Here is a 15,651-nt window from a genome sequence, read left to right as displayed (position 1 = left end):
AAATTCCTTGTCAGAGATGCCATACACACTCCTCACATTACGTATACGCCGCGTTACGCATATGCCTGCATTACGTATACGACATGTGTTCGCAGGGAACTCGATGGCAAAGGCAAAGTCATCTTAAAGCCACATCGAGCATTGGACATGAAGCACAACCAATTCACTGGCTGTGGGCACTTTAGCTTAATTACGATTTTATTGGATTTCATACGCGGCATTCGCCGGCGGCGTCACGAACGGGGGCAGAAACATCAAAAACATTGCCGCCGTCGACATAAATTAAGCATAATAAATAAATTACCATAATTATAAAATGTGTGAGAGCCTGTGAAAATTACATAAAATATCACAGAGCAAAAAAAAAAAAAAAGAGAGAAGGAGAAAGAGAAACCAAAACCAAAAAACCAAATGAAATGAAACGAAACGAAACGAGAAAACAAAATGCAAATGAAAAACCAATACAATATTTGTCATTTACATACATCAGGGGCACATGCGAGTGTGTGTGTTATTTCGATTTATGTTGTGGCAACAGCAACTGCAGGCGACAGCCAAGGACCTGCATCAGCAGCAGTCAGGAGTCAGCAGTCAGGAGTCAGGGTGAAATTTGCATGTCAGAATCAAATGCGACAGTTTTGACAGCTTGCCGGGCTCATTATTTGCATACAGATGATCGTAATGATGCTGGGCGATGAGTGTTGGGCAAAAGGACGAAGGAGTCTGTAGATGCCAGGACCTCCATTTGACCCGCAACTGAAATCTGGCCTTAAACCAAATCCCTAAACTGATTTTTTGCTTCACAAATCAACATTGAACTCTGGTTTTAAAGCTAATTTTTTGGGTTGCTTAATAAATCAGGGGAGGAGTTAATTTGATCATCAATTTGAAGGGTTTTCCTATAATTTAGTTGTAAGGAAACTCTGTAAAAAGAACCATATTAAAGATTTGATCTCACTTTCCTAAGGATTTTAACAACTAAATCCTTAAACTGAAAGATTTCTAAAATTTACTTTATAAAATCAAAGGATAGCAAAGGATTCTTTGATAGTTTTTTAGAATTTACTTTGAAAACACTTAAAAAAACTCTATAAAATCTTATTAAATATTTATTGCTTGCTGATAAACTTCCCTTTAAATCCAAAAATATCTTAAAAAGCTTGAGATTAATGACATAATTTGTCGTCACCTTCAATACTCTCCTGCTTCTCTTGCTATACCCATATTCTAGACCCAAATTTGTGTCATAATTCAATAACCTATAGCTAAAAAGGATCATTATAATCTACACTCTCTACCGACATCAAAGGGACATCATCTTTCCTGTGAGTCCTCTGTAATTTCATTACAAATCAATGACTGCAGAGACTAATTCCCCTTACCCGAACCTCCATTTGTGGCATGTTGCATCGATTAATAACACGAGAATATTGATGTTCTTTAAATTTGAAATAAGGTCGAACTGCTATATATATATATATATATATATATGCCAGCAATCGGATTTATTTAAGCTGCACACACACAGCTGTTCCGATGTTGTTGTTGTTGGCTGTGATCTGATTTCATTTACCCGGCGATGCCACATGTCATTTTCCAGGGGGGGAGGGGTCGGAAAAACTGCGAGTGGGGGGGCCAAGGCAATGTGTCAATATTTATGAACTATTATTGAACATTTGATGGGGCTGATGACGATGTCGATGATGATGATGATGATGATGAAAAATGGGAACGGGAGCCAGGAAGAGCGCTTACATTAGCCCGCGTTCAGGCAAAAGAAAAATTTAATTAAAAAGTAAAAGGGAAGAGGGAAGAGGGAACAGGAAGTGGGGCAGGAAGGGGAGGACTGTGGCAGGACTATGGAATGCCAATTTATGACAGCGACGACAAGGAGGCATGAGGCATGGGGCATGGGGCATGCGGCACACACATGTGCTGTGTGTGTGCTCCCGGAGCAGAGGTCCCGCAGAAAATGCAAAAAGCGAAAATTAATGGAAAATTAATTAAGTGTCGTTTAATGTTGTCTCAATGTAAACGCTTTCAACGCAGCGCAAATTAAATTGTTGATGCCATATAGCAGGACCACTCAGGACCACTCTTGGATCCTTTCCCTTCACATCCCGCATCCTTGGTGGGTGCTTTTGATTTATTGGTTTTTCTTCTGACGCTTTTCCGGGGGGTTTTTCTTTTTACTGTTGCTGGTGCTGCATTCTGGAGGCTCGGTTGAGCGTTAGCCTGGCCATAAAATTACATTTCTCCCCCTCGGCCCTATCCTCTCCCCCCCCGGGCAGCCACAAACAGCTCGCTTTTCCCCCGCTTTCCCCCATTTTGACCACATGGCGTATGCGCAATCTTAACCAGGCAACTTTTCCATATGCAAAGTGCAATGGAAATTGCAATTTTTCATGCGGCTTCCCGTTTGGCTTTTGCCTTCCATCAATGCAATTCAATTCAATCAAATGCGAAAGGCAGAGGGAGCGAAAAGGTAGCTAGATAGATAGATCTGTATCTGGGATTTGGGATCGGTTATACATATCGAGGGGTGATGGGGGAGTCAGTCACTTTGCACACACTTACCTTCTTGCAGTAATCAAGCAAATCCATTTTATCACGCAAACATGTGGCGCCGGTTGTCTTCTTGCTGAGGTCCGTCACCCAGCGTCCCTCCTCGGACAGATATTGCGGCTGATAGATTTGACCGGCCTCGCAGAGCACGGCTATCTGGGGCTCCCATCGCGGTGAGGCGGCCTGGAAAAGTCGGGAAAAACAACGGAGAAAATTATAGAAAATGAGTCAGGGAATTGTGATTGAAAATCAGAGAAAGTATCACCAATGGATCTTGACTAGAAAGCAAGGTAAAGTTCCATGTTAACCCTGCTTAATATTATTATTTTTATATGAAAGCAAGAAAAAGTTCTATATTAACCCTGCTTAGTATTATTATTATTATATTTTAGGTAGAATAAATAATCCTTTGAACTCTATGAGAAACCCTCTTTAAATATCAGTAAACTCTTTCTTAAGTTCTTTTTCCAATTAGTTAAGGAATGTGATTGAAAATTAGAGAAAGTATCAACAATGAATCTTGCCTAGAAAGCGAGGTAAAATTTAATTTGAACCCTGCTTAATATTATTATTTTTATATTTAAGGTAGAGTAAATAATCTTTTAAAGTTAATGAAAAACCCTCTTTAAATATCAGTAAACTTTTTCTTGAATTCATTTTCTAATTGGGTAGGAAAAAGTAAATGAAATTCAAAGAAAGTATCAACAATGAATCTTGCCTAGAAAGCAAGGTTAAGTTCTATATTAACCCTGCTTAATATTAGTATTATTATATGAAAGAAAGGTAAAGTTCTATATAAACTTTGCCTCATATCATTATTATCTTTAAGGTAGAGTAAATAATTTCTTAAAGTTAATGAGAAACCCTCTTTAAATATCATTAAACTCTTTCTTGAATTATTTTTTCTAGAATTTCTAGATAGATTTCTAACTCATGTTTTGTTACAAGTTAATTTCATGAGCAATTCCCTAATTGTTGCTAATAATTTATTTAGCTTTCGTTTAGTTCATTTCTCTACTATAAAGCCTAAGAAGTTGTCACTGTCAGTGGCGAGAATCAAGCGAGATTTTGTATTTCGAGAATTTGCAATTCTGTGCAGGGTCAACAGTGCGTATGCGTAATGTTTGATGTGTGTGAGATGTGTGTGTGATATGTACATGTGCTGTGGTCCTGGACACTAGCTTTGGTATTTGTGTGTGTCTGTGTATATATACCAGAATATTCCAATGTATGTGTGTGTGTGGGGGAGAGGCATCAACAAAGCCATAGACAAGACAGCCGCAACAGCAGACAAAGACATGCCAGGGCACATTAATCATACGCCACATTGTACAGGCACAACCCACAGGACGTCTGTGTGTGTGTGTGTGTGTGTGTGTGGTGGGGGCGTGACAAAGCGATAAAAAATGATGGCCTGCTAGGGAAACCTGCTCCATCGATGAGAGACAAGGACTCCTTCCTATACCTTAGATGTGTATGTGTGTGCTAAGAACAATTAATGGCCATCATTAGACGAAAGGCGTGGCCCGAGTTGAGTCCTGTGATTGCAATGGCGATTGCTTAAATGCTTCATTACCAGCTGACGACGAGGACGAGGACGAGGACGAAGACCTGAACTGATGACTGACTGCCCAAGGCGATGATGAATGTCTGGCCAAATTATGCATAACGATTTGAATTGATACATTGATTGATTGACGACCAAAGAAGGATAAATGCAGGCAGAGAAATTCAAGGACTTCTCTTAATATTGAAGGATATAATAATATGTAGGGAACTCTCTCTTTCTTTCTTGCTTTTTTAACAGTGCAGAGAAAACACTTGTCATGGGCTAAGTGATAAACCATCAAAGGGATAATCACCGAAGACAATCGGTAGAATCAGTGAAGAGAAAATGAATGGGGTGTACATAGTAAGGCTGTGGAAATGTTGGTGGAAATGCCAGCTGACATCTGGATTTTGCAGTTGAATTGAGAGACAATGCCAACTCTGATTGCAATCAAAGCGAGTCAGAGATTTGCACTCACTCACTCACTTACTCTCTCTGCAATTATGGCCAGTAACAATGGCAAATCTCCTGCCTTACCGTCCGATCCGCGCTTTACTTTCTTCCTTTTGCTTCTGGCTAAAAATCCAATGGCTTAAGTCCCCGGGTTTTGTTTCAATTTTTCTTTTTTCTTTTTTTTTTTTTTTGCCCCAGCACAATCAAAGTGGAGCAGGCTTTTCCATACCGGGGATTTTCACATTTTCCCCTTTGTTTGCTGCATTTCCATTATGCTGTTGTGCTGCTGCAGCAGGCGCGATTCGTGGAATCCGGAGAATGCACTCATTGATTCATGAACTCGAGAGGGGAGATGGGGAGGGGAGACTTTTCCCGGAAAATGATCCCTGCAAAGAGTGGGGAAATTGGTTTGGGACTTAATCGAGAAGGCCAACAGGCAGCAGGCAGCTGGTTGAAATTATATCGAAGAATGTTTCAAGGCTGCACTTGAGAGCTTTCCCAATTAATTGAAAGACTCACACTCAAGTGCATTTCCCCAAAGACCAGGCAGGTGCTTCAATAACAAATGTGGTAAAGTGATTAAATGGGGAAATGCATTCGCTGTAATGATAATTATAATGATGCCCTAATGCATTCACAATTATTGATTGGTATTACTTGTAAAACTTCATTAAATGCGACTTCCGGTTGAAATATGCTTTGGCCCCAGAGTCCACTCTGTGTGCGTTCAACTATTTCAAAAGTAATTAAGTTGGCAAAAAGGCGCCGGCTCAGCTTTTGTTTGTCAGTTTGTCAGCAGCTGCCTTGTGACATGAAAGGGGGAGGGGCAGGAAAAGAGGAAAAATCAAGGAAAATAGGGCTGAAAAACATGGAGCGACAGAGGGGCGGGGTCAGCAATTTTTCCAGGCAATCTAATAATTCAACCAAAAACAACACACACAGTCTTTGCTTGGGCAATGCCCCCCAGTACACACGCGTGTGTGTGTGTGTGTTGTGTATACACACTATGTGTGTGTGTGTGAGTGTGTGTGTGTTTGTTTATGCAGATTTTGTTTGCACTTGTTGTTGCCACCGTTGCTGCCGCTGCTGCTGCTGCTGTTTACACTAACACCAACAATGGCATATGCCAAACAACGGGTCAGAGGCAGCGCCGCCAGGAGTCAGGGGGGGCGTGGCAGAAAAGCAGGACTTTTCCAAAGGGGTGGGGGGCAGGGCAATAATAATGTCGCTAGCCATGGCAACGCAAAATGTGCAAACAGAAACACACACAGACAAAGACACAATTTTGTAATAACGTTGAGCCAAGGGAGGAGGAAGAAGGAAGCGCCATATGGAGTGCATGTCCTGCGACAATTATGCAGAATATATCAGCTTTTCACCAGAGCCAAAAAAATAATAATGAGGAGAGACAGGAGTGCAAAAAAGGAAGAGGAGTTTAAAGGACTCAAGGAAAGGGAATGTAAAAGGTGTAAACAGCAGTGAAGAGAATGAAACAGGAGTGAGCAGAAGGATACAGGAGAGAACAGAAGAGAAATTATCCTGACAACTATCAATATTCCTTTACAAAAAGCAACTCAAAACTAATCCCTGTCAAGAACTGAACTTCAAATCCTTTCCCGCAAAGGGAACACATCTCTCCATCCACAAAATCTAAAATTTCGATTAGCTGACCAATATGCCTGGTGGTGTTTATCTCATGATTTTCCAAGGGAAATTGCTGTGACACCGCAGCCATAATGATGCACAGAGCAACCAAATCGAAATGGTAAAAACGAGGACTACACGAGGAGCGAAAGCCAAAGGAGCCGCCAAACTGACAGGCGACAAAAGGAAATTGCAGCACTGCCAGGCGGCAATCTGTCAGGCGGCCAAAGGATGCAAGGATGAATCCGAAGAGTGTTAACTGGGTAGGTGTTTGCCAGCGGAAGGGGTCTGTCAACGTGGATGGGATAGGGTAGGATACGCTAGGGATGTAGGGGGAGTGATGGTCGAGTGCAGCCACGCCCATCGCCACCCAACGGCCAAATCCGTTCCAGCTTCCGTCTGCCGCTGTCGCGTTGCTTCCTCTTCGTGAAAGGCAATCATGGCCGTGTTTCCCCTTCAATCCCGCTCTTAACCCCCAATGCACAGAGAGGAAAATTATAGCCAAAAGGAAGAAGGATATATAACATATCTAATTTTTTAAGGAAAAACTAAGCTCTACAGAAAATTACTACAAAAATAAAGAAATTCCTGTAAAACCATCACTAAAACAAGAAAGGAAGCTAACTTCGGCGCGCCGAAGTTTATATACCCTTGCAAATAGAACTTCGATGACTAGGATTCCATACAATATAAATTAAATATATTTGTGTAAAAAAACAATAAAGTAATACCTGCTTTAATTTCATTCACCTATACATATTATATTTGCAGTTTTACATTCATAGATTTGCATTTTTCCTCTACTTCAAACGATCGTTTTTATTTGATATAGTCATCCGATTTTCATAAAATTGTACACAAAATTTAAGACTAATATAAAAGGCGCCTCCTTCACTGCGTTGCAAACTTCTGACTGAAATTATTATGCCCTGCAAAGGTATAATGAAGCTAAAACTAGAACCGATTGCAAATTTTGTTCAGGTGCAGGTCTTTACAGGACTCTTGGCAACCGCCAGGACCTCTGGCGAACACAGGACACACGCCCCTTTGCATCCGCAGTGTTTGCTGAACAAGCTGAAAGGGCGACAAATTGTAATCAAATGCACGCATGAGTGTGTATGAGTGTGTGTGTGTATAAGGGGCGTGGCACCGTGTGTTGTGCCAGGTTTTCGCTTGTTTCCACGGCCAAAGAGAGCGGAAAAACACGCTTAATCGACAGAGAAGGCGGGCAACTGTTTGGGGAAAATAGTGGAAAGCCATTGATTAACTTGCCGGGTCAGGCTCTCTCTCTCAGCTCATAAAGTTGCCAAGTAATTGGAGTTTCGATGAGAACGGAAATAGCAAGGGAAAATCAGGAAAAGCAAAGGAAAAACTATAGGAAAATGTGATTACAGGCAGATGAGTATTCACTTACATGGCAAAAGATATAGTTATCTCTGAACAGAAATCAAACATCAGGCTTACTCAATACAAATTAAGCCTGAAAAGGTCCTTTGGCTTAGGAAGCTATATAACAAAGAGAAAACTAAGAGAAAAACATGCCTTTTCACCCTTAGTTTTTAGTAAAAATAAAGTTTAAAGTTGGATAATCAAATCACAGAGAGGAAAATCCCTGGAAATCCAACTAAAAACGAACCCTTTTGATCAATAAGTAAGCCAGAAAGAGTCCTGTGGCTCTGGATTTGATGAAAATCTCTGTTTTTCAGTAAAAGAAAAGTTTAAAGTTAGTTAAGCTTAAAGTTGTAACTAAAGAAATGAAGGAAACTCGAGAAAATCCCGGGGAAAACCTATCTTCTAGATCAACAAGTGAACCAAGCCTCAGGCTAAAACCTAAATCACTAAACCAACAAGAAGAAATCTAATAAGCCAAGTAGATGGAAAATTGCATTAGCACTGCAACCGGAAATGAGGGCAACCGGAAGTGCCTGGGATTTAATATTCCCTCCCCGAGATGGGACTCAAATCAATCACCTGTTTGCTGCTCCTCCAATTCATTTATGCCACAACAAATTAAATGAAAAGCAAAGCAAAGTAAGTGGAAGCAAAGCGCGGAAAAACTTTGCTGAATTATTGCCGTTCTTACAAACAAAAAAAAAAAAAATTGGAAAAGAAAGAAAAAACATGGCAAAAGAAAATACCAAAAGGAGCTTATTTCCGCAGTTTTCCCAAGATATGAAAACCGCGCAGTCAATTCCAACTTTCGATTTAAAGAACTTAAGTCCCTGGCAGCCAAAGGGGCGTGGCAGGAGGAGAGCAAGCCGGGCAATAAGTACTTCAGGGGCTACTTATAATGGGCATCCCCCAAAGAGGGATGCAAATAGAGGGGGGAGTCGCAGGGGGGACAGAGGGAAATGCGGGGGCGTAGAGACGACAGAAACACAATTATGTTAATGTTTACTCGACCGTAATTAACTCAAATTTATGATATTTTAATTTCGCCCGAGCGGGAACACTCGACAGAGAGAGCGAGAGAGAAAGCTGGCCAAAGTTGGAAAATGCCGAGCGAGAAAACCCAAAACGAAACAAACAAAAGAAAATTGCGTTATAATAACACACGTAAAAAAAAAGAACGTTACCTCCCCGGCCACCCCCCTGTCCCCCTGCCTGTTATGCTTAATGCGAGTTGGAGACAAATAGAATTTTAATGCAAAATAAAACGCAAAATTTTCTTCTTTTCCTTTTTTTTCTCTCCCTCTCTCCTGTTTTTTGTGTTTTTCCTTTTGACGTCCTTTTTATTTTGCTGCGGCAACAGACGAAGGAATAACAAATGCGTTTTGGCCTGATCGACGAGGATAATTACAGTACACAAAAAAAGGATATATATAGATATATATGGATATATATATATATATATATATATGCAAGACATTGGCCAATAAAACATAGAAACTTTTTTAAAAGCTAGAAAAAGAAAAGCAACCTTATATAGAAAATATATCATCCAGAAAGATTTAAATTTCATGAATATATATCTCAAATTGTTTTATTTATCTGAAAACTAGGTACAATTTAATTATATTATACGATTTAATATATTATTTTAACCGCTTCGTTTTGTGGTCAATTCTCAAAAGCTTATCTTTAATATTTGATTTGAAGGTGACATTTTAAAAGTATTATTTTTTATTTTTAATGTCATATAAAGTTTAGTATATTTCATATTTATTATACACTTTCAAGGTATTATAATTTTATTCGGAAGCATGTAACTCATGAAGGAGCCATTTCCGACCCTATAAATTATATATATTCTTGATCAGCATGAAAAGCCAAATCGATCTAGCTATGTTTGGGAGAAACAAAAAATTTGGAATTTTTTATTGAAATTTTATGACTAAATTTTATATTTTCATGTTAGCAAAATTTGACAAATTTTGAACTTTCTTGAATTTTAAAACTTAGTATGCAGATTTGTTAATCCTTTAAAAACTAGCACATAACAGCTTACGGAATTGAAATTGATGCATTTTTGGCTAAGTTTTGAATATTTTAAAAATTGATTTATCGAACAAATTGTATATAAATATATCAATAATTATCGATACAAAGAATGATAATATAATTTTAGTCAGAAGCTTGTAACTCATGAAGGAGCCATTTCCGACCCTATAAATTATATATATTCTTGATCAGCATAAGAAGCTGAATCGATCTAGGTATGTTTGGGAGAAATATAAAATTTTGAATTTTTTATTGAAATTTTATGAGTAAATTTTATAGTTTCATGTTAGCAAAATTTGACAAATTTTAAACTTTCTTGAATTTTAAAATGTAATATGCAGATTTGTCAACCCTGTCAAAACTAGCACAGAACAGCTTACCAAATTGAAATTGATGCATTTTTGGCTGAGTTATGAGTTTTTTAATCTCTGATTTGTTGAACAAATTGCTTATAAAAATATCAATAAATATCGATACACAGAATAGTAATATAATTTTAGTCAGAAGCTTGTAACTCATGAAGGAGCCATTTCCGACCCTATAAATTATATATATTCTTGATCAGCATGAAAAGTCGAATCGATCTAGCCATGTTTGGAAGAAACAAAAAAAAATCAAATTTATTTTCGAAATTTTATGACAAAATTTTATATTAGTGAGTTGCCAAAATTTGACAAATTTTGAACTTTCTTACATTTTAAAACTTAGTATGCAGATTTGTTAACCCTTTAAAAACTAGCACAGAACAGCTTCTCGAATTGAAATTTATGCACTTTTGGGTAAGTTATGAATATTTTAAACTTTGGTTTGTCGAAGAAATTCAAATTCAAATCAATAAATATCGATACACAGAAGTGTGGCTTAGTAATGAGATTTTTAAACTTTGATTTATCGATTGAATTGTTCCATAAATATGTGGGTAATTATTGATTCAAAGAATGCGAATATTTTCAGCTTAATTATGATTGATTTCCTATTCTATCATATAATTTAATTGCAAACTGCATGCGAATATAAACATAGGAATTTTTAAGTTAGTTTCCTTTCTTGTTTTTGGGATAGTTTCCTGTGATTTCTTTTTTCAAAGGGGTATAACTTAGTTGTCAAAAAACATCCCAGACAATTACAAATCTAACCTTTTTGATCGCTTTTAGACCTGACAGCTATGAACCGCACTGTTCCCGAGGGCAAGTGGCGAGGGAGCGTGAGCTGGGTTCAGGACATTCAAATTATGCTTTGCATGTTAAATTTGCGGACCAAACAAGAAAGCAAAGGAAATGAGCACGAAGGACCTCCAGTCAGGGGTGGCGTCAAAAGGGGGCAGGGGGAGGGGGGTCAAAACACACACACACACGAATACACATAAACATACACAGCAACAAAAAACACGTAGGAAGTGGAATGGAAAGAGAGGAATGAGCCCAAAGAAAACAAAAACGAATTGTGAAAAATAGCCACAAGCCAGGGGCGTAGCAGCAGGGGGGCCTAAGGGGGGTTGCCTAAGTAGCGTGTCGCTTGAAGTAAGTCAAAGTTGGAAAATGGAATGGAACGTTTTTCGCTATATACTTATTTTTTTTTCTCTGCCATTTTTGCTGGGTTTTTTCTCTTGGTTTTTTTTTTTTGGTAGTCACACACCCAAAGACAGGGCTATTATTTATGAGTTTTCTACGTTCGCCGCCTGTCTTTTGTGCATTTTCGCTTTTTGCCATTTAACTTTTTTTCTTGCTTTTTATTCTCATGATTTTCCTGCTTGTGTTTTTTTTTTTTTTATTTTTTGCTTGCTTTCGCTTGTTTGTGGCTCAATTTCGAGTGTCAAAAAGCCTTGTTGTTCTTGTTGTTTTGCTGATGATGACTCAGCACACTAAGCCGGCATGGAATTTGCACCCACACTTACACCCCAACTCCCACTCCCACTCCCACTCCTCTTCGAGGTTCACTAGTTTTTTTTTCGTTTATATTTTCGCCCACTTTCTCTTCCGGACTTTTCCGGATTGAAGTCGAAACGTGCCTAAGAGTGTGGATTGCCATATGTGTGCGTTAACACACACACATACATTTAGTGGAAAATGCAGATCGAAAGCTTCGAAAAGGCGAAGAACAGCTCGAAACTCGAAACTTTTTCGACCGACAAAAACTTTTTCCAGCAAAGTTAAGCCGAAAATAACGACAACACAACAAAAACCAACAACAAAATAAAAAAAAACACACACACACACATTTCTTTTTGCATATCTGTCTCCCTTGCACACACAGGTGAGTCGCAGGACTTTGACAGGACTCACTCACTCACTCACTCACTCACACGCATGCAAATTGAAATTAATTTTGTGAAAAGTGCCTGCAAGTATGCAACACAATTTTTCCAAGACAACTTTTCTGAACGTTCCCCCACTCTCTGTCTCTGTGTGTGTGCGAGTGTGTACTTTCTAATTGATGCTGCTGAAAGCACTTTTAATTACATTTGCGGGCGGCTCTCTGGCCCCCTTGGCCCCCCTCTTCCAATCCCTCCTCGACCTGAAACTCAACTCAACTCAACTGAAAAGTGGAGTGCCAGCGGAATGCTCATCGTCCTCGTAATCATCATCGGTACGTACAGTCGGGGCCAACCGTACTATCATCATTTTGGGAGTCATCATCATGATAGAGTACACTTGACAAAAATGATCCAAACTAATGGGAATATATCATTATTCATTTCTCTGGCTATTAGATTACTCATTTTTAAGCTAATACTTTGATTTAGGAAAGTTTTTCGATAGGTAATATCCGATAAATGACATAGTGCATTTAATATTATATCGAAAATATCGTAAAATATCATTGTATCATTAAAAGTCTCTTTTGGAAATTTCTTTGGCTATCAAAGTACTCATTTTAGAGCTAATACTTTGATTTAGGAAAGTTTTTCGATAGGTAATATCCGATAAATGACATAGTGCATTCAATATTATATGGAAAATATCGTAATTATTGATGTATCGATATTTTTACAACTTATTTAAATCATTTATGGAAACATTAAAATATCGATGTGCATATCTAAAGTAAAAAATATCAATTCAACATTCCCCATCTATGTTTACATCAACTTGATATTTAAATCAACCACAAAGGACTCTAAATTTGTGTTAAAATAAATCATAGTATGTGAAAATTTTCTTTCTCTGTGTAGAGATGGCAGAACATTCCTTCTGGCCAGCAGTAGTAGTTCATCATCCTTGCAATGGCATTTTCAATTTCAATTTTTGCACTTTTATCGGCAACTCTGGGGGTTATTTCCTCCCCCCCTCCAGCTCTATGCTGGCACCTAATTGATTTGTGCGCAGCAGCATCCTTGGCATCCATATCGTATCTATCTCCTGCAGGAGCTCTTCAATTATACAACTTTTGGTCCCAAAATGAAATTACTCAAGTTTGGCTGGCTCTCTGGCGATGCGATGCTTCTGATTCTGTTCCTGCTGCTGCTGCTGCTGCGTTTCTTTGCATAATGTTTGATTCCCTCTGTCGCCTTTTGCCTCTGATAATTTGGGTCAGAGGAAGCCCCTGCCACCAGTCTGAAGTCTCCTGTGTCCAGTGTCCAGTGTCGAGTGTCGAGTGTCGAGGGTCTCTTGTGCGGTTCATTATTCCTCGATTTGGCTGCAGGTCACCTCAGTCTCCTTGGTCTCCTCTCTCCAGCTCATTTCATTTCATTTCATTCCATTTCACTTCATCTGAGATCATTCGATTTCAATTTTTTATTCAGCTAATTGAGTGCGAGCTGGAAAATGGGCAGGGAAATTGGGCTGGAGTGCGTTTAATGGCCCAAGATGACAATTGAAAACTCATTTGTTATGGCCCTGAATGTACTTAATCGATGCCTATTCACCATCATTCATATTGGAGAGGGAGAAAGCCAGAATTGAATGTGAAATTACTGATATATATTATTCAATTTGAGGACTAATGGACAGAATACTAATGTTTTAGGTCAAGTAACATCAACTAACTATCAAGCTCAGAGGTAATTCTATCAAAAGTAATCATTTTTCCCTTCTTCTCAAAAACTAAACTATCCGAAATCAACACAAATCAAGGGAAATATGTGTTTTCTGCAATGAAAATGCACTAATTGGTGGAAATTAAAATGAATTGAGGGAAAATCCACTCGGATTCGGATAACTCTGCCATTGAACCGCATTTCGGGGCCAATCAACTAAATTATCCACTAGTTGTACTAGCCACTACAACTATATAAAATACATGTAGGAAAATGGGGTGGGGAAATGGGAAAACCCCGAAACGAAGTTAACTGAAAAATTAACGCTGAATCAGCAAAGCAATCAACAAAAATTACGCAACATTAATGCGCTTACAAGCGGCAAGGGATCAGCTGGTGCTGTTGCTTTTGTTGCTGGAAAATGGGAAATGGAAAATATATACGAAATGTATACCGGAGCATGTGCGCAGCACTGCAGCCATAATGAAAATGCTGGGCTAACAACATTTTAATCCCGGCCACAAATTGCTGAGGCTTAAAGCCTCCGTTCGATAATAAATATGATTAATTTTACACAAAAAGCCAGGCCCAGCAGGCCGGAAAGCCGTAAGCTAGCAGTGAGTGCGACAGGGACAACTGTGCAGTGGAGAACGAGACAGACAGCTGTACGTACACTCTCTAAGTACAGTTGGCCGCAAAACACATGCGGTGGGTAGAGGGCAGAGGGAAAGGGGTAAAACTGTCGGCCTAAAATGCAATAAAGCTGCCAAAAACAAAAAACTAATCAACAAATTATGGCAGGCAAGTGGTTTCGAATAAGGGAAAAGCTAAAGGGAGGGATAATAGAGAATATTTTTGGGGAAAAGTCAAACCGAGACACACAAAGAAAAATAAGGAGAGAAAGTGTGTGTCTTGAGTTTAGTAATGGAAATGCAAAATAAAATAAATAAATAATAATTAATTATATTAATACCAATATTTATCTAAAAATTAGGCACGCAACTGAATTTTATAATAATATTATGAGGACTTCAAAAATATTTATACCCCGTTTATTCTTTATTCTTGAAACCATAACATGCTCAAACTTTAAATCTATTGCTTTTTGGTATAAAAATACCCTTACAAAGCCTTGCATTCCTTTTCTTATTACGAAACTTCTTTGTTGTGTTTAATTTTGAGCTTTAAAATGTTTAGTTTTAAGTAACAAAAGGCTTTTCTCTAAGTGAAGAAAATTAAAAGTGGACGTCTATAGACGATGGGGCTCTGCATTCTTTTGCAATTCAATTAACTGTGAAAACTAATTAAGTGACTCCTGCCGAGAGGATCCTTTGGCAGGCGATGCAGGCGATTGCGAGTGTGTGCGAGTTTATTGCATAGCATACTTTTTGGCATAACTTTTGGCCTGGCCTGGCCAACAAACAACAAATTGAAATTGGAAGCACAGGATCAGGAGGAGAAGGAGGAGCAGGAGCGGGAGAGGAAGGACCCCAGCTCGTGCGTGTGCCAAGATGGCGACTTCGACAACACTTGAAGCTAATGGCTTCGCCGGCAGCAGAGAGAACTTTTCCCCACCGACACGCTCCACGACTGACAGCGACTAATTCCAGTTCCCCTCCAGTTCCCACTCTCTGCTTCCTACTCCATCCATCGTCTTGCGTCCTTCGTCCTTAACTCCTTTGCTCGCATTCATTTTAATCGCACGAGCGTAAGCCAAACGGAAAGCTTTTTCAATTTGTTGCGAAACATACACACACTCAGATATTACGTATCTTACCTAGCCAAAAAAGATACTTAATCATCGGAGCAAGTTTCTGCTCCTGCTCGTCCTTCGTCCTTCGTCCTGTGCTGCGCTGCGTGTGTTATCCGGTATTTAATAACCCAGCTTGGAGCTGGAAGCTTGAAGCCGAAGCCAGAAGAACAGCAATAAGAGCAACAATGGCGGAGCCAGCAACAAATTTGTGTGCATAATTTATGCCCTGTTGGAATAGAATTTCCTCTTTGGCTCGCTGGAAGCCCAACG

The 15,651-nt window shown here is 39.1% G+C and overlaps 1 protein-coding gene across 50 annotated transcripts in view; it reads right to left on the bottom strand.

Annotated features, from left to right (window-relative positions):
- Appl (amyloid-beta-like protein) overlaps positions 1–15,651 on the bottom strand; it is a 57,393-nt gene that overhangs the window by 15,768 nt on the left and 25,974 nt on the right. For all 50 annotated transcript variants that reach the window (XM_020947264.2, XM_020947266.2, XM_020947269.2 and 47 more), the window contains exon 3: positions 2,578–2,748. In XM_020947264.2, coding sequence (XP_020802923.2) covers positions 2,578–2,748 — 171 coding nt within the window. The remainder of the gene's footprint in view (positions 1–2,577; positions 2,749–15,651) is intronic.

This window comes from Drosophila serrata, unplaced genomic scaffold (assembly GCF_035046125.1).
Source record: "Drosophila serrata isolate PLE 108 unplaced genomic scaffold, ASM3504612v1 contig_190, whole genome shotgun sequence".
NCBI classification, from domain to species: Eukaryota; Metazoa; Arthropoda; class Insecta; order Diptera; family Drosophilidae; genus Drosophila; species Drosophila serrata.
This window is presented reverse-complemented; position numbering and strand designations above follow the sequence as displayed.